The sequence below is a fragment of the Heterodontus francisci genome, chromosome 6 (assembly GCF_036365525.1).
Source record: "Heterodontus francisci isolate sHetFra1 chromosome 6, sHetFra1.hap1, whole genome shotgun sequence".
In the NCBI taxonomy this organism is placed as follows: domain Eukaryota; kingdom Metazoa; phylum Chordata; class Chondrichthyes; order Heterodontiformes; family Heterodontidae; genus Heterodontus; species Heterodontus francisci.
In genome coordinates, this window is record NC_090376.1 from 131724250 (window position 1) to 131751944 (window position 27695).

The 27695-nt window shown below is 42.0% G+C and overlaps 1 protein-coding gene across 11 annotated transcripts in view; it reads left to right on the forward strand.

Moving 5' to 3' along the window:
* The window catches only part of lmo7a (LIM domain 7a), a 245078-nt gene that overhangs the window by 206246 nt on the left and 11137 nt on the right, over positions 1–27695 (forward strand). For 10 of the 11 annotated variants that reach the window (XM_068034330.1, XM_068034327.1, XM_068034332.1 and 7 more), the window contains 11 exons: positions 3–458; positions 948–1062; positions 8724–8885; positions 11206–11312; positions 12752–12806; positions 17543–17599; positions 20003–20028; positions 20365–20469; positions 22178–22270; positions 25251–25660; positions 26315–26370. In XM_068034330.1, the coding sequence (XP_067890431.1) occupies positions 3–458; positions 948–1062; positions 8724–8885; positions 11206–11312; positions 12752–12806; positions 17543–17599; positions 20003–20028; positions 20365–20469; positions 22178–22270; positions 25251–25660; positions 26315–26370 (1642 nt within the window). The remainder of the gene's footprint in view (positions 1–2; positions 459–947; positions 1063–8723; positions 8886–11205; positions 11313–12751; positions 12807–17542; positions 17600–20002; positions 20029–20364; positions 20470–22177; positions 22271–25250; positions 25661–26314; positions 26371–27695) is intronic. The other variant, XM_068034334.1, reaches the window with a different exon arrangement.

Below are 27695 nucleotides of genomic sequence, written 5' to 3' on the forward strand. Positions count from 1 at the left end.
AGCAACGAGATGAGCTGCCTAAATATAACGGAGATGTGAATGGCTCAAAGAAATTCCAGGCAACGCCGAGTTTCTTCCCGAAACCAGAAACAAGAGGATCCAGTAGTAGTGAGCTCTCAGCAAAGGAGGATGAGGGGATTATGTGGGTCAGTCATCCGTTGAAAATGGAGGAAAAGAAGTCAGCGCAGGTTAATCTTTCCTCAAAACCGGAAAATGATGTGTACGCGAGGAGCAACCTTTTATCAAAACCGGAAGACGATGACCAATCACAGGCCAGTTCAGTAATGAGTAGTAATGAGGAGGAGGAGGAGGAAGAAGAAAGGGCTCCATCCCTTATTAAGAGCAGCTTTCTCCATGAGTCAAAGCCTGACATTACTTCCAGCTCTGAAACAATGAATTCTTTTACAAAAGCAACAAGCCTGCCCACAGACAAGGTTACCACAACAGCTAAGCAACAGGTAAGTCTGAAAAGTAGGTTACTATGGACATTTGAAGTCTGTCTGGTAATGTGATAGTCTCCCTTGACTGCTTGTACAAGGGCACAGGTATTAAAAAAAAACTCTTCGACTAATGACTCTGACTAATTAACCCCAATGTGATGTCGATATACAAAGACAACTTAATCCTAAAATGCATGACAAAACCAGTTTTTCGTAACTGCATGAGTGCATAGAGAACCTTTTCTCCTCACTGGGTGTCTGTACGGGGAAAGTAGCAGCCAGAAACTAGGTTTTGTCATTTGGGAATACTCTTTTTTTTTTGCAGCCTTCAAGCTGTTCATCTGGGCTCATTTACAAAGTGTTCCCGGACATTCCAGCTCAGCCTATGGATGTTTCTGGGTGTTGAGAAAAAGATCAATCAGATTGATTTATTGGATTGGTTTTCCAGGAAGCATTAATTCTGAATGTTCAGGTGCCGACTGGTAAATGATTTAATTTTTTTTTTAGGGACAGTACAGTAACACACGAATAGTTATTAATCAGAAGCCAAACAGTGATAGAGACTTTGGATTCACTACCGTCTGGAGTTCCACGGGTGCGACTGTCAAGTCGGTTGAACGAGGTAATTACATTTTTTTTAAATTGGAATGTACACTTTGTCTTGGTGGTGGAATCTGTAGTATCTGGATTTCATGTCTTTCATTCTGTGACTGTAGCAACAGTCACGCTGGTTTTAATTGATGACCATGAATGATTTATGATGTGATGGCCAGAAGGTCATTCTCCCATGTAGGATTCAATTTAACAAAAATAAATATCAGAGAAAACCAATCAAATGAACTTGCATCTGTATTTTGACAGACTGAGTTAATTGTTCCATGGATGCATTTATTATTGAATGGAATGCTTAATCTCTTATTGGCGGACTGATTTAAGCTTCTTTACGGCTTGTTTACTTGTTACCCTTTGAAAGCGATTATTTTCCATCAACTCTGTGCAGACTTTTTTTAATATTTGCATAACTTGTTTTGCAAAATTATTTATTGATACACCCTTCTGCAGTTATATTTGCATAGGTTGCATTTTCCCTGACAGTCTGGGGAAGGATTTCTCTTTGAATGCTAGTTACCAATTGTGTATCAAGATAATATTGGGAATAAAAGTGCTGGTTAATATGCCTACTGTGTTTTGTTCTCTCAGCCTTTTAAAAAAAAAACTGAAGTAGAGTGGTCTGGTTAATTACTGACATTCTGTCCGTTTTGATATCTACTGTAATAAATGAAAAGCAATAATTGAGTTTATCACCTGCGGATCATGTCTGCTCAGTGCTGCCATGCACAGAATGTGAGTGGTTAAAATAGGCCAACCTACTTGTTCTAAAGAAAGCTTACTGGCAGCCTCCCATATAGTACAACTGAACAGATACTTGAGCTCACAGGATCATATCAGTCCATAAGCATCTAAATAAAGTCAGTACTCCAAATTATCCTAGACTAGAAATCTAAAGCTGTGAAGAAATTTGGCTGGATGATTTGTTTTCAGTCACCTCAAAAAAAAGTTGTTTTTTCCTTTTCTTTCAAATTTTGGAAAGAGGTGATTTTATTCTCTTTGGTTGAAGTTGTTTTTTAAAGGTTTACCTGTGAGGGGCAGATTGCAATGCCAAATATGGGTCTGAGGTGCTAATCTCTAGCTAGTGTTGCTAAATGACTTTATAAATTCCATTGTCTAGCTGTAATTTTCTAATTATTCTACAACATTTTTTTCCTTTTCTAAGATGCAGAGGGAACTCTTCTACTTTTTATTGCAGTATTTTGTGTTAAACTGCTATACAAAAGAACTGTCACGTTCACAACCTATTGTATCTGTACCAGCTCTTTGCTGTAACAATCTAAAGCTTGCATGCTTCCCATAACACTATCTTTTCTTTGGTTGAAATGTTTATTCACTTTTACCTTAAAAGATGCTGTTTCTGACTCAACTACTGCCCGTGGCTTAGTATTTCATAGAGTCATGGAGTTATACAGCACAGAAACAGGCCCTTTGGCCCATCGTGTCTGTGCCGGCCATCAAGCACCTAACAATTCTAATCCCATTTTCCAGCACTTCGCCCGTAGCCTTGTATGCTATGGCATTTCAAGTGCTCATCTAAATACTACTTAAATGTTGTGAGGGTTCCTGCCTCTACCACCTCCTCAGGCAGTGAGTTCCAGATTCCAACCACCCTCTGAGTGAAATTTTTTTTCCTCAAATCCCCTCTAAACCTGCTGCCCCTTACCTTAAATCTATGCCCCCTGGTTATTGACCCCTCTGCTAAGGGAAAAAGTTTCTTCCTATCTAACCTATTAATGCCCCTCATAATTTTGTATACCTCAATCATATCCCCCCTCAGTTTTCTCTGCTCTAAGGAAAACAACCCTAGCCTTTTCAGTCTCTCTTCATATCTGAAATGCTGTAGCCCAGGCAACATCCTGGTGAATCTCCTCTGCACCCTCTCCAGTCCAATCACATCCTTCCTATAGTGTGGTGCCCAGAACTGTACACTGAACTCCAGCTGTGGCCTAACTAGCGTTTTATACAGCTCCATCATAACCTCCCTGCTCTTATATTCTATGCCTCGGCTGATAAAGGCAAGTATCCCATATGCCTTCCTAACCACCTTATCTACCTGTGCTGCTGCCTTCAGTGATCTATGGGCAAGTACACCAAGATCCCTCTGACCTTCTGTACTTCCTGGGGTCCTTCTATCCATGTGTATTCCCTTGTCTTGTTAGTCCTCCCAAAATGCATCACCTCACACTTTTTAGGATTAAATTCCATTCGCCACTGCTCTGCCCATCTTACCAGCCCATCTATGTCGTCCTGTAATCTAAGGCTTTCCTCCTCACTATTTACGACACTGCCGATTTTCGTGTCATCTGCAAACTTACTTATCATACCTCCTATATTCACATCTAAATCATTAATGTACACTACAAACACCAAGGGTCCCAGCACCAATCCCTGTGGTACACCACTGGTCACAGGCTTCCACTCGCAAAAACAACCTTCGACCATCACCCTCTGCCTCTTGCCACTAAGCCAATTTTGGATCCACTTTGCCAAATTGCCCTGGATCTCATGGGCTCTTACCTTCTTAACCAATCTCCCATGCGGGACCTTATCAAAAGCCTTACTGAAGTCCATGTAGACTACATCAACTGCTTTAGCCTCATCCACACATCTAGTCACCACCTTGAAAAAGTCAATCAAGTTAGTTAGACACGATCTCCCCCTGACAAAGCCATGCTGACTATGCCTGATTAATCCCTGCCTCTCCAAGTGGAGATTAATATTGTCCCTCAGAATTTTTTCCAATATTTTCCCAACCACTGATGTTGGACTCACCGGCCTGTAATTACCTGGTTTATCCCTGCTACCCTTCTTGAATAATGGTACCACATTTGCTGTCATGCTCGAACAGCTCAATGTAAATCAGTGTCTACTAACATCGCTCCTCACTCTTTCAGTGATCACTTTAAATGGATGCCTACCCAGCACCACCTCTCTAGCAAGAAGAAATAGTCTTTCTCTATTCATCCTATTAGATATCTTATATAATTTTAAAAAGACCTCCATAATATCTCCTGTAGCCCTCTTTTGCTGCAGTGGAAATAGTTCCAGTATCTCAAATCTCTCCTCGTAACTATAGGTTCTCATCTGGTTTGAATCTATGGTTTAGATTCTCTTACAACTTTTCATGCTATTTCAATAATAGGGCATCCAAAACAGTACGTGGTACCCTAAGCATGGCAACATTTTTCATTGTACTCTAATACCTCTATTTACAAAAACACATGCTATTTTATATGGTTCTATGTTGTATTTCAAGCAGTTATGTATTTGAACTTTTAGATCTTTGTTTTTCAGCTACTTACAATATCTTTCAATGGAATAAGCATTCCCATTCCTAGTCTTTCCTCCTAAAATGCATCACTTCACTTCTCTACATTAAGCTGCATCCACCACCTGTCTATTCCACTAATCTACATCCTTCTGAAAGTTTTTTTTTTTACAGTTTTCTCACTTTGTCAAACCCCCTATTTTTATGCTATCAGCAAATTTTAATATCATCCTCCCTTTGTCCAAGCCCACATCATTGATCTATAGCAATATGAACAGCATCCATTAACCGAATTCCTTTGTTTCCTGTCAGTTAACCAACTTTCTGTGCAGCCTACCACATTATCATCGTACCATACGCCTGAACCTTTGTAATAGGCCTCCGCTGAGACACCTTATTGAAGGTTTTCTGAAAATCTCTATAAATTATATCCACTGTATTCTCTCTATCTATCTAGTCAGTCACTGCTCTATCATGGTTGGCTAGATGACCTCCTGCTATGCTGTAAACAGTTGTTCTTCAAAAAAAAACTAATTTGTAAAATGTGACTGGCCTTTTACATTCACGCTGCACGCTGACTGACCTCTACAATCCCATGCATCTCTAAATGCTCACTAATTTGATCTTGATTAATGGATTCCAAGACCACCACAGACATTAGATAACTAGTCAATGTGCCCTTTTTTCCTCTATAATCAGAGTTATTACATTGAATCCAGCATTTCTTGTTTTTGTTTCAGATTTCCAGCATCCGCAGTATTTTGCTTTTATTACATTGACTGTTGTCCAGCCTCCATTAAAATTTTGATGTCTGAGGACAATTAGAAAAACTGTGGCCAGACCTCTGCTATCTCCTGTCTGATTTCCTTCACCACTTAGCAAGCATGCCATTTAGGGCCCAGAATCAATTCCTTTGCTACTACAATCTCGAACAATTGTTGTGCATCTTCCTCCAGTACTCCTACATTCTCACTTCCATCATTATTTGTTAAAACTGGCACAAAACATTGACTATCTTAACCATATCGTCATCCTTCACAACTTGTCTTTCCTGCTTTATCCCTGAATGGTCTTCCCTTGTTAACTTTTTTTTAACTTAAAGCCCTTGTTATTTCCTTTATATTTTCATGGTGTTTATTTGCTTTCCGAATTGCATTGGGTAAATTTAATACATTTATCACGAGTTTAAGATTGGATGTGCAGCTAATTAGTGATTTGGAATGAAGTACGTTATCAAAATAGATATCTTGTGCATGCAACCCTGGATTATTTTCTAAAATCTCTGTTAGGTTTCTTTACAGTATCTGTTCCAGTAGTGTTTCACTTTCCAACTGTAGCCAAATTAAATCACCCATATAGGGCCGGATCTTGTTCTCATCCCGACGAAGGCTTTCATGGAGTTCTTGTGGGGGTAATCTCCATCCCGATTAAGTCTTTAAAAGGACGGGCATTCCGCCTCTTAAAAACCTGACAGCAAATGATCGGAGGATTACTCTGGGGATCTGAAAAAATGCAGAGGCGGTGTTCCCCCCTGACTTTTCGGCCTGGTGCTGGGAGCCCTACTTCCTGAGCAAAATCCAGCCCATATACTGCACCAGATAAAATTAACAGATTGACAATGCTTCAGTGCTAGATGTTGGGTCCCAGGGATATGATTGGGCCCTGTTTTCTTATTTTAATTCGTTTGTGGGATGTGGGCGTCACTGATCATCCCTGATTGCCCTTGGAAACCGAGTGGCTTGCTAGGCTATTTCAGAGGGCATTTAAGAGTCAACCACATTGCTATGGGTCTGGAGTCACATGTAGGCCAGACCAGGTAAGGACAGCAGATTTCCTCCTTTAAAGGGCATTAGTGAACAAGATGGGTTTTTACAACAATCGACAATGGTTTCATGGTCACCATAATTCCAGATTTAGTAATTGAATTCAAATTTCACTATCTGCCATGGTGGGATTTGAACCCATGTCCCCAGAGCATTAGCCTGGGCTCTGGATTGCTGGTCCAGTGACATTACCACTACGCCACCGCCTCCCCTTCTAATATCTAATCTTTTGTTGGCAAAATAAATAGAAACATTTGCAGTGCCCAAAAGCAACCTTCTCTTCTTTCTCCTACTTCCTATCCCATGCTAGAATTTTATGTGGGCACTTCGGGATTACTTCCTGGAGACCACACACCTCACCATATCTACTTTTCAGTTGGAAATGGTGTAATAGAATGAATGCTGATTGCAATTTTATAAAGCTGCAGAACCATTTCCGTTGAACTCCGTTTGATTTTCTGAACGGCTGTGAAACGACTTGATTCTTTCAGCAGAAAATCATGGGTGGCAATGACATTTAATGTACCAAATTTAAAATCTCTGTCCTTGTCTATCCAAATCCTACTCTTTCCCATCAACCGCTACCTGCAAATCTTATGAGTCTGGCCTCTTTGTAGACTTTTTCCCTTTGCTTAACTTCAGCTTTGAAACTTTAAGCCATACCCTGGGTTGCTGTCCTTAAAACATTCTGCTATGGTACCTCTTTTCTGTTACATTAGTTGTGTTTAATTGTATATAAGTGGTGGGCTTAACTGCGGATTTCCTTGTGTTCCTATAAATAGGAACTGACTGAAACTGTGGGGGCTAGATTAGGAGGTTCCTGTTTGTAATGTGTGGCCAGAATTTTCTGCACGGCGGACGGGAGCCATCCACCGACCGAAAAGTTGGTGGCGATCCTGCCTCTGCTGGGTCTGGGGATCCAGTCCAGATTTTACGGTACCCAGGCCCTTAGTTGGTCTTAGGCAGGAGTTTCACTTCATTGAGGTAGGAAGTCCCAATTAATGGAGCTGCTGGCCAATCAGTGGGCCCGCAGCTCTTAGTCCCAGCAGCGCCACTGGGAGTGGTGGCCACTGCTGGGACTGCAAACCAGCTTCCTCATGTAGAGGAAGGATGCCTCCAGAAAAAGATAATTTTTTGAGGCCTCACCAGGGGCGATCGGTCAGGCCCCAGCGAGGCAAGGGGGGGTCGATTGGGGAGGGTGGGGGGGTGGTTGGGACATCGGGGGCGGCCGTCCACCGGGCACTGGGTGCCCGATCAGGAGGGCCCCCTTCCCCCAGGCCTTCAGAAAGCCGCCTACTTTTGTCAGGCGGCTTTTCTCAGGCCTGGGCCGCCCGCCTGCCAACGATAAAATACCCATGGCCACTTAAGGGCCTTGATTGGCATGGGGTGGGCGCGCTGTTACCCACCTCCGCTGCCCCGCATAAGATGGCGGTAGTGGCAGGAGCTGGTCGGGAAGGGCCTCCTGAACCTCCAACTCCATTTTATGCCCCCTTTCCCACACCACCGCCCCCCCCCCCCCCCCCAACCCCACCACCAGCCCGCTCTTTGATGGGGGTGTGTAAAATTCTGGCCTGTATCTCTATGAAAAAAGCTTTTAAAAATGAGCAAAGATTGGCTCCAGTTCTATCCTTCACCAGCTGGCTTTCTGGAGTAGTACATCTTCAGTCCTTCAAAACCTACCTTTTCAACTATGCCTTCAGTCATCTCCTTTAGCTCTTCTCCCATTGCCAGTGGGTGTGTGTTTTGTTCCTCTCTAGCACTTTGGGCATTCTGTGTTAAAGTTGCTATATAAATGCGAGTGTAAAACTTTCCAACTGCGTGCCAGAATAGAACATACAGAATTTTGGAATGCCTTGGTGAAGATGGAAGTAGGAATGGAACAACCGTAGGGAAAGTTATCAATGCATTTGCATGTACCAGTTTACCAACAAAGAGTTGCGTGGCTGGATGCCTCAGAACAGGTTGACTACTGTCTCTGTTGTTATTGGCAGTTGGGATGAAAAAGGGAAAATAACAAGAAGAAAAAAACCAGTCAGGAAACAAAGGCATAATGGATGTAATGAATATAAAGACAAATCCTTAGCTAAGACTTTTTAAACTTTATTTTTCGTGAAACTTGAAGTTCCCAACACAATAATCCATAATATGGAGGTTGCTACATTTGTAATAATCTACAGACCAAAAATGAAGTTGTATTTTGTCACAAGTTGCATTGAGCGCAACAAATTCAGGTAGCAGCCTGACATTAACTGATCTGGTGAGATAATACGGAGGGTAATGTTTTAGCTACTGTCATTTCCAGTTCTGCATCAAGTTGTGGAAAAACATGTTAAATTGTGGAGCATGAATTAACCATGAAATTTGAATGGTGCAAGCAGGGAAATTGAATATATTAAATATATTTGTGCAAATCGATCCAATAAATTACAGATTTTCATTCAGAGATAATATGCAGTAGTTTTTTTGTGTATGTTTTAAGGGAAGCCAAGTAGAAGAAAAGCCTCTTTTCTTCTACTTCCATGAAACCTGAAAAACTGCACCAGTCTTTACAGCTCCCATTTCTCTTTTTGCTGTCATCAGGGGGACCAGCAGAATATTGCCAATTGGAGGTGGGTGATGAAATCATTTCTATCAATGGCAATAATGTAGCCAACCTGGACCATCAGACTTGGATAGAAGCCATGGAGGATGCAAACCAGAGTGGAACCCTGAACATGGAAGTCAGAAGATATGAAAATAGCAGTAAGTCCTTAATTCCCTTGGTTCTTTTTACTACTTTAACTACTGCAGATGTAACCTGTTGGTGCAACCTTAATAAATAACTGAGCAAATATCCCATCAAAAACTGTTATGTCTCTATTGTGATTTGTTTTTATTATCTTCTGTGATACAATGGTCAATGCTTTACTAAACAAAGAGGAGAACCAGGAGATATTTGCGACAGTGACAACATTCACTACCAACACGCAATTTATTTTCTAAATTTGCTGAGCAATTACACCATCGTCCTGAATTTTGGCTTACATGTGAATTCCAAAGTACGAGTCCTCAAATGCCATGTAGTTGACATTTTTAAAATCCTTTTTGGTAGGTTTCCTGCCCACAGCCTGCCTGATTGATAGACTGAAGGCCTGTCGACTGGGAACTCCTAAAGAACAGGGCTGCAGCTGAACTGAGCTGAGATTAGGTAGATCTAGTGGGGTTCTTGGAGAAAGTTGGGAGGGGTGGGGTTATACTGGGTAGCTTGTTGGGCCTGGAGAAGCACTCCAGCTCTGCCTGGCCCACAAGCAGTGCTGTCAAGTCACTCACCTTATGGATTCATCCCTTTTTGTCGTCTTCCACTTGTCAGTATTCCCAAGGCCTGGGAAACCCAGTTGACATGAGTTTAAAATTGGATGGTTGTTAAAGTGAAGGCACCCAACATCATTATAATATTTAAATGACGAACCCACCTCCCACTATTGGGAGTTGGCTTACAGCTCATAGTGTCTATTTAAGTAGAACTGTCCCTCAATGCGATGTGCTCTTTTATTCTATTTCAGAAAGAAAGTTGCATTTGCCTGACTCCCACATTCACCTTTTGTTTGATGAGCAGAGGTCTAGTAATTGAATGCTTGATTTATTTTCTACTTGCTTTTCCCTGATGCAGGTTCAGACATGGAGAATAGCAGAGAGTTAGTTCACTTGAACTCAACTGCATTGTAAATTTATATTTCAAAATCTAGGTTTGACATAGCATAACAGAAGAGGCAAGTGAACTATTCTTCTAATAACTAGCACCAACAAGAATACCTATAAATTTCAAGTGCAGTTGTTAAGTGACGAACCTGCCCTTTCACTCTTTACACTCTCACTTTGATCAAGAGTACATCTTCCATATGACTTACCATGTCTGTGCACATATCCCACAATATTAGGTCAGAATAAACTTAATCTTCTCCTGTGTTTAAATTTGATATTTTAAGTAGAATTTGCACTACAGAAAGAGGCCATTTAGTCAAATTGGTCTATACCAGAGTTAATGCTGCACACGAGCATCCTTCCTCCCTAATTCAGCTAACCCTATCAGCATATCCTTCTATTCCTTTCTCCCTCACATACTCACCTAGCTTCCCCTTAAATGCTATTCGCTTCAACTGCTCCCTGTGCCAGCAAGTTCCACATTCTAACCACTCCCTGGATAAAGAAGTTTAAAAAAAAAAGCTTGTTCATTTAAAAAAAAACGTTTCTTTAATCATTTGGAGGCAGGAAGCTGGCATATGTAGCCAGTAATGGTGCACCTGAACCATGTATTGAGATATGTGTAGCACAAAATCGATTGGTTTTCCATACAACATGCTGCTCAATGCAATATTTTTACTTGCCTCTTACGGTTAGCATTGTAGTGAGAGACTGCATTACTTTTTATGGTGCCCGTACCTTTTATGGTGACCTCACTTCAAAAGTAATTAATTGGTTGCAGGAAGCTTTGGAACGTCCAAGTGATGTAATTTGGCTGTATATAAATAAATGCTAGTACAATATTTTTTCTCTTTCCTTTCGCTCTCTGTTTTCTGTAACCTGTTTTCTTGCTCGTTCTCGCATTTGCTCCTTATGTTCCACTTGCTTTTACTCGCCCACTTTCCATTTGTATTATTATTTAAACCTGCTTAAGGTTTCCAAGGAAATGGAGGTTGTCACTATAACAGCTGAGCTCCTGCAGTAAAGTTATATGGAAAACTAGTTTGTGAATTCCATTCCCCAATCACTTGTCCTCTATTTAACATTTAAATCTGTTAGAATTTTAAACTGAATTTGATACCAAGACAATTGCATGCTCTTTACCAGAGCCCCAAGGAGCACACAGCCCTTTAGTTTGAACTCCTGCACGGATATTTCACTTGTCCCTGTCTTTTTGTTTCTATTTTTGTGTGCTCTGCTAACTGCATTTCAATAGTTCTCTATACTACCTTTTCTACCTACCTGCATTAACTTAGACAGAGGCCCTGACTTAATTTTTATAATGATCAAAAACTATGAAACAAACTTTCTGACCAGTTCAACTCTCAAAAAAAAATTCTAGGTACAAGTGAAACAGAACACACTACCTTCAATGAACCTACAAGATGGGAAGATGCTGGACAGGCCATGGTCACTAGGAGGAACCAACCCTTCAATCAATTCACTGATGTAGGATTTTGTTTTGCAAATTTGTGTTTTTATATAATTTAAAGTATGTTGCAATGGCTACCAGGTTTACCTGCTAAGTAGCTATTCTAGCAAATTAGTTTTTGCAGTATAATTTGTTTTTTAGATACCTGAATACAATGCGTGTGTTCAAAATTCTGAATGTCGATGTCCAGTCTGCTTGAAACAGGTAGCTATGCTTTAGCATAAGTTGCATGGATTTTCAGCTGGCCCAACAGGAACTGTTAGAGTGATTGAATATCTTGATATGGAGAGGTTTTGAGTGGATGACAGCACAACTGAATGCAAAGGCACGTTGGGTTGCTCTTGTTTTTCCTCATTGTTGGAGGCTTTGAAGCAGGTTGGCTGGTATTATTGGTCAGTGAGACCAGAGAAATGGGAAAGAATACAAAGTTACCTACAGCCAAAATAAAAGAATTTTATTTTTTTGGGAAACTTGGTATATAGAGCTAATAGCAGTTGTTGACTGTTTTGTCCTTGGCATGCCACCCATTTTTTTTGAGCGTACACAAAAAAAAAATCAGTGTCTCTAAAGAGCAATAATAGTAACATCACTAAACAGGATTCTATGCAGGAATAATACTTCTAACAGTAGCGTGATAACCAGCATTTTCATTTATTTTCAAAGCAGGAGGAGATTTGAGAAAATTATTGGCAGATGCAATATAGAATGCCATGTGCAAAACAAGTAGTGCATTCAATTTAACTCCCTCCACCACTGATACACAGTGGCAGCAGTGTGTACCATCAACAAAATGCATTGCAGCAACTCACCAAGGCTCCTTCGACAGCACCTTCCAAACCCATGACCTCTATCACCTAGAAGGACAAGGGCAGCAGGTGCATGGGAACACCACCACCTGCAGGTTTCCCTCCAAGTTGTACACCATCCTTATTTGGAAATGTATCGCAGTTCCTTCGCTGTCGCTGGATCAAAGTCCTAGAACTCCCTCCCTAACAGCACTGTGGGTGTACCTACACCAGATGGACTGCAACGGTTCAAGAAGGCAGCTTGCCACCACCTTCTCATGGGCAATTGTAGATGGGCAATAAATGCTGGCCTTGCCTCACATCCCAAGAATGAATTTTTAAAAAATTGTGTGCTGGAAGGGAAGAAAATTGCCTTGGCTGCTTAATAAGAATTAACCTAACTATTGGACACAATGGATGCGATTTTTGTGAATGTGTACTATTGGTGGGGAGCTTCACTCCATGGCCACATTTATCAGGAAGTTTTCACCAGTACACTTGCAGTTTCCCTGTCTGTATGTTTGGCATAGAAAGCTCTCTGCTCGTCATATGCATTTGTAGTGTCAGCCCCTTTGAGCCCTTAATGTATTACATTTTTGTCCTAAGGAATCTCTGTTTAATAACATTTGAGGTAATGAATTGAGATGGATCTATTTTGTGCCAATTAACAGCTTGGTAAATCAGAAGGAAACCAGGAGAAATTGATGGAAGATTCAAGGCAAAAAGGTAAACTTTAAAAAAAAAAAAATTGTTACTTTCTGATTGGGCTAGTTTTTATAACAGGCTCTTAAAGGAAAACTTTGCTCTGGAGGTCAGATGCTTTCCTGTAGTTTTACACAATGGATTGGATTTTCAGTCTGTGGCGGGTGCAGGCCATCCTGTGGAGGGGTTTCCCCTCCTCAATGATGGCCTGGTAGCTGTGGCCACAGTAGAATTTGTACCATTTAGAAGTCTCTGGATGGCGCCTCTGCCTTGAGACACCCTTGTGGTCCCCCCACCTACAGTGGTAGTGCCCACCTCTCCCAATGGGGCTGCCAGGCATTCCCATCGGCCCTCCGAGATGAGGAGTTCACCTGCCGTCCTTATGCGGAAGGGGTCCCCTGAGGTATCCTCATAACTGGCTGTCTCTTTGAAAATCCGAACCTGGAATTTAGCCCAATGTCGGGATCGGGACCTTGGAGCTAAAATTCAGCCCAATGTCTCTGTGCTACATCTGAGAAAGTCGCATAACGAGTGAAATACTGAATTTATTCAACTTGCATGAGGGAACAAAACTGCTGCAACGTGAGGTGCATCCAACTGCCAAACCAGCTGTGTTCCTTGCCTTGGCTCAGATGGGTTTGACCAGATTTACACCAAAATGATTCTTTCCTAGCATAAAAGGTGTGGCAAGAATCTAAGTGAAAGACGAGTAGACAACTCCTAGTTTCCCTTGGCATTCTCAGGATAAGCGGTCTATTATTTATGTGTGAAATGAGGAGGAATTTCTTCACTCAGGGTGTGAATCGTTGGAGTTCTCTACCGCAGAGGGCTGTGTATGCTCAGTCATTGAGAATATTCAAGATAGATCTTTGATCTCTGAGAATCAAGGGATTTGGTGATCAGATGGGAAAAAGGGAATTGAGGTCCAAGGTCAGCCATAATCTTATTGAATGGCAGAGCAGGTTCGTGGGGTTGTATGGCCCACTCTTGCTCCTATTTCTTACATTCTTCTCCACCCTCCACCACCACCACCCCCCCCCCCACCCCCCCCAAAAAAAAAGTCACCCTTCATACTATAAAGCAGTCCTCACCAATTTGGCAGCTAGAAAGTGATTATAACGGATTCTGTGTGAACGGTTCTTTCAAAATAAGCACGAAATATTTAACACCACAAATTTGGTGATACTGGAGCCGTCGGCAAATAGTTGCATTGTTTGTGGAAGTCGTATATACTGGTAGATTCCAAAAAACTGCTTTTTGTAACCACTCCACTTCATCCATACGATGCAAAACTTATTGCATACGTTATAGGATTTCCTTCTTGTATATAAAACCTTCACCATGCAGCTATTTCATTATCTAAACTGCAATAATGCATTTAAAAAATTAAGCTATAATTTCCTTTCACTGCAAGTTAAACTTAATGGCCGGGATTTTATATAGTCCCCTGATGTGGGGTCAGAGGCGGGAGAGGCACAGAGGATCACGATGGGTTGTGGGGGGGGTGTGGGTTGGAGGGCCCATTGCCAAGCGATCTTCCTGGGGGTGGGATAGGCCAACTATGGCCTTCCTGCCCAGAGGCCATTTGAGGCCTTCAAGTAGCCTATTATCAGACAATTAACTGCTTCCCACCGTCGCTGGGCCGCAGGGGGAGCTTCACCGTGTAAAATGAGCGCCCTTCCTGCGGGCTTGTGGGGGACCCTCCTCCTTGGGCAATCTGTGGCCCACTGAGGACCCCTGCCGGGAACCACTTCACTACCCCCCCCCACCCCCCCCCCCACCAACCACTTCACTACCCCCCCCCCCCCCCAGGACCCTACCTCCTCCTTGGCTGCACGCCCACCCCTTTGCTTCCCACCCCCCCCCTCCCCCACTGCCGGGGTCTTATGGACTGGCCCTGACGACTCTGCCTCACTTAACTCTTGTCCGGGATTCGAGTGCTGGGCCTGAGTCTGAGGCCAGTCCCAATGGCACTGCGATACTGCTGAGCTGCTGGTCCTTTTCGGCCTGACACAGAGCCCTACCTTCTACACAAAATCCAGCCCAATATGTCAACATTGCTTGATATTGTATCCGGGGTTGAAGAATATAGTCCTTCAGTGCAGTTTGATTTTTGGTCATATATAATCCATTTTGAATACAGCCCTATGGAGTTCTATGACTTAATTATCTAAAATGCAAGTCGGGCACCATTTATAATTTCAAGATGTGATTCAAAATTGGTCTCCATTTAAAAAAAAATGTTTTTCCACTTGTGATATCAATAGAAATATTGCCTGTTTTGTTGGTTTTTAGGGGCTAAGATTCCACATGTGTGGTCCAAACAGATGTGTGTAAAATCTCAGCTGGGAATAATCCTGATGTGTGGGTGTGTTGGGTAAAGGCACTTGCAGCTATCTTCAAAAGCGATTCTGTCTTCAAATGAAAGAATGTAGTCAAAACAATCCTAAAAGCATCAAACATGCGGGGAGTGTGATATAAATGGAATGGACACTAGCAGCTTATGCTCCTGTCATCATGTAATTTTGTGGTCATTCCTGGATTAAATTCTGCAAAATGTTTTTCTGTTTGATCTCTTTTTACAACTGCAGAGGAGGTTGAGGTTGAGTTGAAGTAACGTACAATTTGCTGTAAGCAGAGGGTGCTGGAAATGGTTAAAATTAAACTCAGGCTCAAACTGAATACTGCGAGTGTTTGAGAAAAGAATATTTTTTATTCAGCCAAGGTATAATAAAGTGCTTGATGCACATTTGTAGGGACTCAGTGCAAATTGTTTGTCAACTTCACTCTGAATTCAAAGGATTGAGATACAACAGACATTAAAGGATGGCCCTGCCACCCACAGCAGACCCCACAGCTTCTTATGACACTTGGTTCATAAGTTCTGTTTTATAAGAGGAAACGAAATAGAAATTAGTCAGAGCTCTGTGCTAGTGTTGTTACCTTTAAAGCAGCCCAGTACTGAAAGACTTGCACCAAAGCAGTAGATTTGAAACCGTGTTAGGGAGGTTGAGTCATTTTGATAGGTAATTATTGGCCCAGATTTCACTCTCAGTGGCAAAAAAATGGCTTTCGCGCTTCACCTCGCGTACAGGTGTTCAGACTTTTCACGGGCTTGTCAGCAGAGATTTCTACTAATTTGGTGTCTGATCCACTGTGGCGCCCTCGACAGGGGACCTGTGAGTAGGACAAGCAGCAGCGAGGCTCCTCAATCAATCAGATTGAGGAATCCTCACTGAGACACTCGGACTGTAAACCTGGGGTCGGATTTGCGGGCCACACGCCGCAGACCCACTACGATCTACCGCGGGGCGCTGCATTTAAATAGTCGGGTCGGCTCTCCCCCGGTCAAAGCAAAGCTTGGCGGTTAACTGTTAGTCACTGTAAACTGGTGCATTTGCCAAGGCAATGTCTCTACCAATCAGAGTTCACTTGCCAACCAATCAGCAATCTCTTTTCATGCAGTATAAGCTGTTGTTTTCCCTTACATTGGTTATTCTTGCGATTGTCCTCATGAGTGTAAGACAAAAAGCTTCGACAACATTTTCAGCAATACTCAAGTTCTGTACTACTAAACGACTATTACATTTTTAAAGAAATGCCCCCCACAAAATGTACGGAATAAAATTCTAATGCCCCTTTCCCACCCCTCAATAACAATTAAATTAAGTATCTGCCCTTCTCCCCCCGCCCCCAACACTTACCTTTGGAATATGACCTCCCCCACCCACCAAACTGCACAAAGTTTGCATTTCACCCCTTCCCACCATCCCCTACACTTGTGATAATTATTTGACCTGTTCTCCCACACCCCTCCGCGCTAAAATTCTTCGCTCCCCCCAGCAGTTTCACACCTGCTTTCACCAGACAGGGAAGTGAAGGTGTGGGAGTGCCAGCTGCCGCACTCAAGATTGCAGTGGGCCTGTTAGATCCCAGATAAGTTTACATAAATTGATTCATTTTATTCATTTACATATGTAGATGCAGGTCCCTTCGTCCAGTGGTGGAGGGGCATGCCACTAAGCCTCACTGCCGCCAGGAAAATTGGGCCCAGCCCTCCTGGCATCTGGTTCTGTGGCGGGCCTCTGCCGGAGCCATCTTCCAGCAACCCCCCCCCCACCACCATGGAGCCTAACATCAGGGGCCCAGTAAAATCCAGCCTCAGGAATTTGAAAAAAGATCTAAATAACGGGAAGAGCTGTTAAACTTGCAGTAGAGTGAAATAGGGCCATTATGTTCCCAATTTGATACTTTAATAGCATTGGCTTAGAATTGCACAAGTTTAATTAACTCTTCCTCTTTTAGAACTCTGGTTGTGAATGTTTGGTATATGTTAACAGAACAGTTTTTTTTTGGGAGATTATTTGTTCCCTAAACGCTTTGTAGAAGCATTAGGAAATAATAGATTCCAGGAACCGAGATTGCAAGGCTCGAACCTTCTCCATTTGTGTGATTTCCTAGACCCAAGAGCATATTCTAGGAACTCATATTTTAAGTGGTTCCTTCTAGAATTTTGTATTTGGTGCAACTGCTAGTCAACAATATGATTTAAGGCCCTAGAGGAAAGAAAAAAACTAAAAACAAAATTCATGTAGATTACCAGAGTGAAGTTTCTTCACAATATAAACTGGTGTTGTCTAAGTATGTTTTTACTTATCATAATTTTGTGTTGAATGTCCATCCCTACTGTGTACATGTAATTCTTTGTTTTGTAATTGAAATAAACTTGATAGTTAATACATTTTGTATTTTTGCTTTAGCATCTGAACCCCTTAGTCTGAGAAACTTTAAAAGGCGGTCCCAGTTTTTTGAGCAAGGTAAAACAAAAATTAATATGCAATTGTTTTGTGGGGTTATCAACCGGGCTTCCAGTTATGCTGACTATCTGTTATGGTACAGGGACTTACGCTCGTGGCTTTCCATCTGTTCATCTGCCTGGTACAGCTTATGATTTTATAAACAGCCTCTCTTCTTTCTGTAGGCTCATCAGAGTTTGTTTTCAATTCATCGGTCTACCTTTGTGGTAATTGTACTGTGTTTTTTTGCCAGATGTGCTCACGTTTTAAAAATGCTGAGAAATGTTTCCAATTTCTAACCATCCTTGGATAATTGGCAAACAAGCATACATTTTTGTAATTTCACTAAGTGTGTCAATGCCTGATGCAGATGTATACAGGATGAAACTGCAAACCATTTGAAGGCTGTACCAGCATTTTAATATGTCATTTTAGGTTGTGAAATCTGAGTGTTGTCTAACCAATTGGATTGGTATTCCAATTCCAAAATTTACACTATTGCATTTTGCTAAATATATCTCAAACAAAATCCATTCCACAGTCTAGGTTTGCAACAGTGTGCATTCAAACTGTAACCTGCAAATGTTGGTACAGTCTCATTTTTTTAACATTACTTCTTGCTTGCTATCTTCACGCAACTGTGAATGAAATGCTTCACAATCTTTGCACTCTTTTCCTCTTTCTTACAATTGTATTGGATTTTGCCCATTTTTATGCCATAAGCATTGTAAACCTTTACACTAAAAGAAAGTTTGTTTGTTTGATTAAAAAATGCATTGTTTAATATAGATGCAGAAAAATGGTTGAAATAATATGAAGCAGTACAATAATCAGTACCATATAATCACAAATTTCATGACATTGACCATTGTCTCTTCTGGGTGGCTTTGATAGACATCCAGCTGTTTGCACTAAGAAAGGAGTTTGATGTTACAGTTTGGGCTTTATCCCAGCACCTTTTCCTCATTTAAGCAGCTTGATGAAAGTTTCCGAAGCAGATCAAGTCTTGACTGAAGTTTGCACCTGTTAACTGTCTGCTGCATTTGGGTTAGTTTAGCTCAAGCTGAAAAATTAACCTGTCTGCTATAAACTACTGAAGAATATACAGGGTTCCAGTTACATTTCTCATCATCTTAGACAGCGAAAAATGTCATGCAGCTAGAGCAGTTTGCACAGACTGAAATTTGTCTCCCAAGATTTGTTTAGAGAGTCAATGACGTACAGAAGGAAAAACATAAGTGAGATACTATGCAGTGCAATCAACATTTTACATAGCATACAAACTAGGTTGGTTGTTTTAAACAAAAGTTTTTTCTCTTGACAAGCTCTTATAAACATGCAGCCTATGATGGTACTAGCTCTATCTGTTTAGTGGCACAACCAGTTGAAAAACTGAAGAACATGGAGTGTAAAATCAGTGTTCCACCCGATTCCGTGGGTTTCTCTCATCACGAGTTAGGTTAACATTGTTCCCAATGGCTCTAATTTACACAGCAAATAGAAGAATAAATCATTGAATGGTTACAGCACAGAAGGAGGCCATTCAGCCCATCGTGTCCATGCCAGCCCTCTGCAAGAGCAACTCACCTAGTCCCACTCCCCCAGTTTTCCCTGTAGCCCTGCAAATCCTTTTGCTTCAGATAATTGTCCAATTCCCTTTTGAAAGCCACAATTGAATCTGCCTCCATCAAACACTCAGGCAGTGCATTCCAGATCCTAACCAATCGCTGCATAAAACAATTTTTCCTCATGTCACCGTTGCTTCTTTCGTCAATCACCTTAAATTGGTGTCCTTTGGTTCTCAACCCTGCGCCAATGGGAATAGTTCCTTCCCATCTACTCTGTCCAGAGCCTCATGATTTAAACATCTCTATCAGATTTCCTCTTAATCTTCTCTTCTCCAAGGAGAACAGCCCCAGTTTCTCCACTCTATCCTTGTAACTGAAGTTCCTCATCCCTGGAACCATTCTGCAGAATCTTTTCTGCACCCTCGCTAATGCCTTCACATCCTTCCTAAAATGTGGTGCCCAGAACTGGACACAGTACTCCAATTAAGGCTGAACCAGTGTTTTATACAGGTTCATCATAACTTCCTTGCTTTTGTACTCCGCCCCTATTCATAAAGCCCAGGATAAGAACAGAGGATTCGGCATCACTTCACAAATGCTGGATTTCCTCCGCCTATCAACATTATTGATTTTGTTTTCATTGTCATTTGCAATGTTTAGCATTACACTGCATGGGAAAAATTAAAGTTGTTGGTTTGGTAATGAAGTAATATTTTTTGGGACTGTAAAGACTTGAACTGAGGCTGTTTTGTAGAAAGCTTCTATCTTAGTAAGGCAGACCCAAGCAAAGTGTTATGTGGTGCTGAGGATTTTGGTACTGTACATCAGCTTATAAATTCTTTTTTTTTCTGTACAGGAGGATCAGAATCAGCAATGAGTGATGTAAGTATAGTACAAATTCTACCTTTAGATTATATATCAAAAAAATTCCATTGTGCAATATTGAGCTGTCGTCAGTAAGAAGTATAAAATGCCTGTTTCCAGATGTGCATTATTTGACATGGTGCACTAAAGGGATACAATTCAGCCTTTTGCATGTCTCCAGAAATAGATCCAAAGTAAGACATTAATTGTAGATTGTGAACACTTCATAAATTCTGTTGATCATTAGCAGAAGTGCTTGACATTGAAGAAAGTTATCAACACTCTGTATGTGTATCAATAATTTTTAAAAAAAGTAAAGGTGTTACATGCTTTCTTCTTGCTGTGGTACATTAGCTACAAATTCCATCAATTAGTGTTTCAAGTCGCTGGTCTTGGAATCCTGAGGAAGAGAGAAAGCGCCAGGAAATATGGCAGAAAGAACAGGACCGATTGTTACAGGTACAATGTGGCTATAGTGCTAGCCACATGGTGTTGAGGTGGTTTTGCGGTTCTACTAATAAATGCTTTGCATGGATCCTAGCCCTTTTTAATATAGAACCTTGTAACACCAGGAAGAGGTGCCCATTCCATTATGTAGCTGCTTAAGGTCTTTGTGCAAAGGGTAGAATAAAGGAGGATGTAAACCATTGGGTAATGAAGACCTTTTAAAAAAAAAAAAAAATCCATTGTTGTATTTATTTGAAGTCTCAATTTCTCAACTGTATTTCATGCTGTGCATGATGTGCCTTTTAATTTGACTTGTCCCTGCTTATCTTGAGAATGTCAAATATCCCCAGCTGCCAGAGCAAAGACTTGCTCCTAAGCTTCTATCAATGTCCATTTGAAGCCAGTTATCAGAAAATATGAGTGCATGGTCTTCAGCAAGACTGTTTCTATGTTTCTGTATGTGGAGGTTCTCCTTGCACAATATCTTCCTGTGGCCATGTGGCCGATCAGTGTAGGAAAGATTGTGGGTGGGTGCATCCCATCACTTAAGGCTCCACCAGTCAGTTAGTACCACATTTCATTTAAAAAATTCATTCTCCGATCAAGTTCATCCCATCTGTTTTTCTGACCTCCTCGTCTCTGTTGGCATGACAGTTATAGTCGTTTGTCCAGTTGTCTGGGAATAGCTGAGGTAGACTGCATTGTTTGGAACTGGAACACTTGTGTAGTCTGTTCAATCCAGCAGAGGTAAAACAGCAACTTGTGACTTTAAAACAAGAAATGCAAATTGGCAATAGAGTTTCATTGAGTCCTGCAACCAGCAGTGTCAAATTAATATATTCAACTTATTTTGAATGGCTGATCAATTGTGCACCACTTAAATGTTCTTACCCTGCAAGAATGGGAGTTAACTGCATATTGATTATGATCAGTGAAAATCTCATTTTGTTATCAGAGCATTTGTTTTGCTATTGATGAAAAAAAAATTAAAAGACTATCCCGTTGGTCAGTGGACATGCATGGCATTTCATATTGGAGCATTCTGAGCCTCTATTATCCAAGCCAATTTACCATCCTCTTACTCAAGGGAGGACATTTCGCTACCCTCTTCTAATTGCTGGCATGTTGTGCTGTGGCTGGTTATAGAAAGAAGCATGCATGAAGTAGAGTGGTGATGGCTTACCATTTTTATTCGTTGTAATTCTTCAGTGGTAGCTCTTGTAGAAACAGCCCTTACCAAACCTAGACTCACAGCAACTCACTGCAACTCACTGCATGTGTCCAGCTGGAGTGGTACAAGCCATTGCAAGGTGCGCACTGTCAACCTTTAAAAAGGTTACGTACTTCTACAATGCTGGTACCTGCGGTACGTTCAGTAAAGTTTTAGTATATTAAATAATGTACTTCATTGCTTCAGTATAAATCCTGTAAAAGCTCAACTATAATGTTTTAAATTTGATGAGGAACAGATTTTGCTTCATGTTTTGAATAACTCAGAATTCCAGCAAATCCAAACTCTATAAACATTTAATTTCTAATCTGACTGCCTGAAATCAGCATCTTGAAGTTTACATGGTCGCTTGAGCCTGGATTCTAGTTTTGGCATTGGCAGTTATTCTTACAAGTGCTTGTGAGGCAATGTGAAAACACAAGCCCTTCCTTACTTCCATGCACAAATACTTTCATTTACCTAATGATTTTGATCATTTGGAACTATTAGGAAAAATATCAGCGTGAACAGGAAAAACTGCAAGAAGAGTGGAAAAAGGCCCAGAAAGAAGCTGAACAAGAAGGTTCCAAGTACTATGAAGAGGTAATGAGAGATGCAGTATCAAACTAAATAGGTTGCAGGCTGATCCATGGAGATGGGGGAAAAGGCAACTCAACAATCTCTGAAACAGCAACACATTGTAGATTTTTCAAGTTACAAGGGGACTGAAAGGCAATGGATTTATTCAAATATTGACTGAAAATTTTGCTATCTCATGTCAAATTAGTCATAATCATCCCTTTAATAGCCAAATCTGAAAATATTAATTTTGCCCTTTTGATGTTGCAATAATTCATCACAAATGTTCATATATCACTAAAAGTTGGTAATTTGGTGGTTTTGAATACAGCATTTTTTAAATATGAAGTGGATTTTCTTACAAAAGCTGTTTTTTAAAAATTTGAGAGCTGTTAGTTGCTAATAGCAACCATTTGGCAGTGGTTTTCCTGCTAATACTTTGATGCTATTGACTTGGCAGTAAAAGAGAATGGGGAGCACTTTCGTTAATTTTCTATCTTTAGTGTCCAACAAAAAGCTAATTTTAAGGCCACTGTGACTTTTTAAATGTCCTGTTCTTTTAACCGCCATAAACAAATAGAATGTTGCGATCATTCTTTAGGGCAAACAGCACAGCAATGCAAAAAGACGCCTGGGTGCTGTCCTTCATAAGAAATTCGAGTCTTGTGTTAGCCTGAGACAAGTAATTATCTCCAAATCATTGCAATTGCGGTGTTATCATTTGTTTTGTGTTGTTAAGGTGGTCAAAGTACATGCAGAAAGGAATTTTTCCTCTAAGCTGTTTTTTTTTGCATTCCTTGCAACAAAAGAGCTGATTGGCTGACAGCTCTCAATGGGCGGGAACCCCCGGGGGGCTCTTGTCAGCTTTTTAGCCAGTGGCCGACACCCCAATCACCTACGTAATATACCACTCTTCAACTTTTTCAGACACTATTGGGTAATAAACAGCTAATTTTAACACCTAGTGGTTGTGGATCCTTCCCCATAACAAACTCACATAAAGCTCACATGTCTTCATGGTCTTCCATCATTGTCTGGTTTTGAAGTGTGAGTCATGCTCAAAACTCAGCACAAAGCCTTGACTTGACAGAATAGTTCACTGGACCACAATCCTGGCTACAGATCTGCTGATTCTCTCAGAAATAAGACACTTGGGATTCAGAAGCAATCGTTCAAATCTAGGTCAGCAGTGTTAGTAATGATCCCAGATATTCGTAACATTTTAGTCACTTACTGTAGGCAAACAGTCAGCTTGTTTGAAGTAGAAACTATCCTCTCTTTCTTTCTCCCTTTCCCGCTTCCCACTACACCCTCCAACCCCAAATTTATCAATCTCAGCCTTCAGTGTACTCACTGAGCATATGTAACCCTCTGGAGTCGAGGATTCCAAAGATTCATATCTCTGAGTGAGGGAATTTCTCTTTTCAGTCCTAAATGGCCAACCCCTTATCCTAAGACTGTGCCCCATAGTCTGGACTTTACAGCCAGGGGAAACAACCTCCATGCATCTACTAGTCTGTCTTCTCCCAGGAGGAGGAGAAGAGGAGCTTGGGGCTTTTCCTTAAGAGTGTCTTAGTGCTGTGCCAGCAAATATCTGATTTGATCAGTACAATGCATGAATTACTTCCTAGTTATCAATGCAAGAAAATCATAGAATGTAATGCGGATATTATAATTGGCCGAGCAGACACTTTTATGTTAGCCATAATTTGGGGGGTTACCAATTGCCAACAGGAAGTCCCGCCTCCAAGAGCTGCCAGCCAATCAATGAGCCGGCAGCTCTAGGTCCCAGCAACACCACCAGGAGTGGTGACCACTGCTGAGACTGCACCCAGACAGCAACAGGATTGTGGACGCGGTGCTGGAGGCGGCAGTGGGAGTGTTACCTGATGCAAGTGGTGATTAGCCAATTAAGGTAAGTTAATTGGTCATTTACAGAGGCCGACTGGAATATTCCATTTGTTTTGCAGGCCCCCAGTGGCGTCTGGAACTAAGCCAGCTGTCTGGAAGCATCCTGCCACTGGCAGGCCAGAGTTTCCAGCACTCGAGGCAGACTTTGAGTGAGGCCCTTCCCGCCTGCTTGGTCAGAGATGCACCTGCAGGCTGCCCCTGTGAAGGGGCTCCCTCTCCATGATGGAGGTCTGGCTGCTGTGGCCATTTTTATAATATAAAAGTTGCAGAGAAGGCCCCCCCACCCGCACCCTGCACGCTTTCCCCCGCTCACACTCTCTACCCCCCCCCGTGCACGCGCTCTCTCTCTCTCTTCCCCCCCCTCCCTCTCCCTCTTTCTTTCTCTCCTCCCTCTCCCTCTCCCCTTTACCTGGAACGGCAGGCAGCTGCTTCTTCGGTATGGAAGGCCTCCTATTGGCCCTTCGAGAGCCAGCTATCTGACTGCTAGTTGGCCAATTCAGGGAAAATCAATAAAGGATGATTGTTTTCCACACAGGGTAGAGTCGGGGCCCACATCTGGCCCCAAACGTCAGGGACCCCGATCCAAAATTTTGACAAAGGAACTGGCGTAATAACTGTAGCTTGCTTTAGTATTCTAATGTAGGATTCAGGGAGGGTTGGAGGAGAAGTCGATGCTTTCTTTTTCGGATTGCTACCTAGTAATCTGTACCACAAGGAATATGTATGTCAGGTCTTATTGAAATCTTCTGTGATGCCTCTCACAGTAAAATAGCCTGCTGACATGGCTCATCTTTCTGTGTGAGGAATGGCCACTTGAATGAGTTATTGGAGGATCTGCCCATCGTAGAGCCATTCTCCAAAGTCACTTCAAACGAAGAGATGAGAGTGCTGTTCATAGTGGTTGGGGGTGGGGGGGGGGGAGGTTTGCTGGTAGTGGAAGGAGAATGAACTGCGTATTTTCCTTGGGGGTAAGCGCTTAAAATTCCTAGTGCACTCCACGTGTGCCCCTGTCCCACTCCATACATTTTAATGAAGTTCTATTCGGTACGTTTTGTCATTCTTGGTGAACTAAATATGATTTAAATTTTAATAGGAGCGCAAGATACTACAGGAAACAAACACTTCACAATCACTTTCAAATGCAGTGGATGGGCCTGTTGAGTTCAAGAGCCGGTACACTTCTCGAAATTGGATTACATCTTGGAATGACCAGGACTCTGAGGAAGAATTGAAGGAACTGGGAGAGGAAGTGAATTGGCACCAAAGAGATGATGAGGCAAGGCAGCGAGAGGAGTTACAGTTACAAGAAGAAAGAAGACGTCAAGAAGAAGCAGATCGTGTTGACCGAGAGAGAGAACTGCTGGAAAAGAGAGAACGTGAGTGGCAAGAACAAAGGACTCTCGAGCAAGAGAGACTTAAAGAAGAGAGAAGACAGAAACAACAAGAGGAAGAGAGAGCACGGTTGGCAGAAACCGAAAGAGCAGAACAATTGCAACGGCAGTGGTAAGATTCTGAACTCCTAGTTTACTGCGGTAGTTTGCCGTACCAGATGTCTGTATCTCCACTCCTAACTGCTGAGATCTGTTAAATGCATTGCACTACAAAAATTGGTAATCATTTAGTGGCTAAGTTATTAATTTTAAGAGGAGGTAGAAAAGTTTCCTGAAATAAAGTGGGTGAATTGTTTTTAAAATGGCAATCGCTACTGTAAAAATTGCATTCACGTGCAGTACATTATTTTCTATCTTTATAGTCCATAAGTGTTGGTACATTCAGATCTAGGTCAAGTATATAAGAAGATAACTGTTTTCTAATTGAGGTGAATACATTGAAGCTTCAGTGAGCTGGTCCGGCAATTGTTTTAATTAGCAGAGACATATTTCTGTTGTGTTTATGGAGGGGAAGAGGTGCTATGTTAATGGTCCCTATGTGTTTCACCGCCCGGAAAGAAGGTGACAATGAAAGGGGCCGAGAAATATAAATATTCCATTTGTTTTATATGGAAACAATATTGTTCATCAAATACTTGTCAGTGATTGGAATCGTTCGGTTTTCTTGTGATGCGTTAGTCTATCCAGAAATTGTTTTTAAGAAATAACTGGTGTGGCTACACATACTTGGTGTAATAACCAAACTGCAATACCATTATCATTATAGGACCAAGTCAAAATCAGCCTCTGAACTTGATGAACTTGTGTCTCCGCGAAGACATGGTAAGTTTCTCCACTCGAGTGTTTCAACTGGGAAATAAACCGATTTGAATTTCCTTTGGGCGGTTAAAGTAACTAGCTAAGTGACTGAACCTTAAATGAATTGAGAATATCAGAATTTGACCCTGAAAAAGTAACAAGCTTAAGAATAAAATATGGCTTAGTAAGTATTCCAAGGATGTAATTACAACATTCACAAGGGAGCAGTTATGCCTGTGCATATCCCTTGACAATCTCAGAACGAGTTAAATGAAATGCAACTTCAATTTAAAATATTCCAATCAATAAACACTAGTCTGATGCAAACCTCATGGTTGAAGAACCCAACCAGTGCCCATTTGTTTGGGTAGCAGACCCCCCTTTCAGTTAAAGATAGAACTACAGTTTTGTAACCAAGAGCAAATAACTGGTATTACAGATTGTGTGGGCTGGATTTTCTTCTCCCTCCGCCAGGAGCGGGGGTGGGCGAAAGGGCTGGCGCTGCCATGCCGTTGCGATCTTCCTCGTGGCAGCCCAGGATAATGACCGGTTGGGCCGCGCACTTTCCCCCCACCCCCCCCCCCCCCCTGCCAATCATGTGGAGGGGGTGGGCTCTCCAATGCTGCCTGTGTGCAGGTGCTGGTGCCATTTTTAAAGGGCACCAACCCTGCCGGGTCATTTAAATTTTTAAAGGGTTACCCCCAGTCCCCAATGTTCTCCCAATAAATCTATTACCCCTTTCAACCCCCCCCAATAACAATTAAATTCAACATTTGCCCTCTTCCCCCCCCCCCCCCCCCAAACACTTATCTTCAACACTTGACCTTCCCCACCTTCCCACCCCCAAACTGATCAAAGTGCAGAGGTCTCCCCTGTCCTTCCCTCCCCTACCCTAGTAATTTGCATTAGAGTCCATTTCCCGCCCCCCCCCCCCCCCCACTGCACTAAAGTCATAAGTTCCCCCTTCCCCACTACGGTGCCACCTGCTTTCCCTGGTTAAGAAAGTGAAGGCGCATCAGTGCCAGCCGCCACTCGGAAGATCACAGCCTGAAGGTAAAATCACTGTCAATTTTATTTAAATGTATTAATTTCATTAATTTAAATATGTTAATCCGGGTCCTGTCACCCAGTGGCAGGGGGACCATCTCTGAGCCTCAATGCTGCCAGGAAAATCAGGCATGGCACTCCTGGCGTCAGGCTCCATGGCAGGCTGCTACTGGAACGATCTTCTGGCCCCCCCCCACACCAAGGAGCCCGCCGTCGGGAGCTGAGTAAAATCCTGGTCTGTGTGTGTGAGTGGGGGATTATAGATGGGAATAGGCATTTAAAACAAAATTCGAGCATTTCTT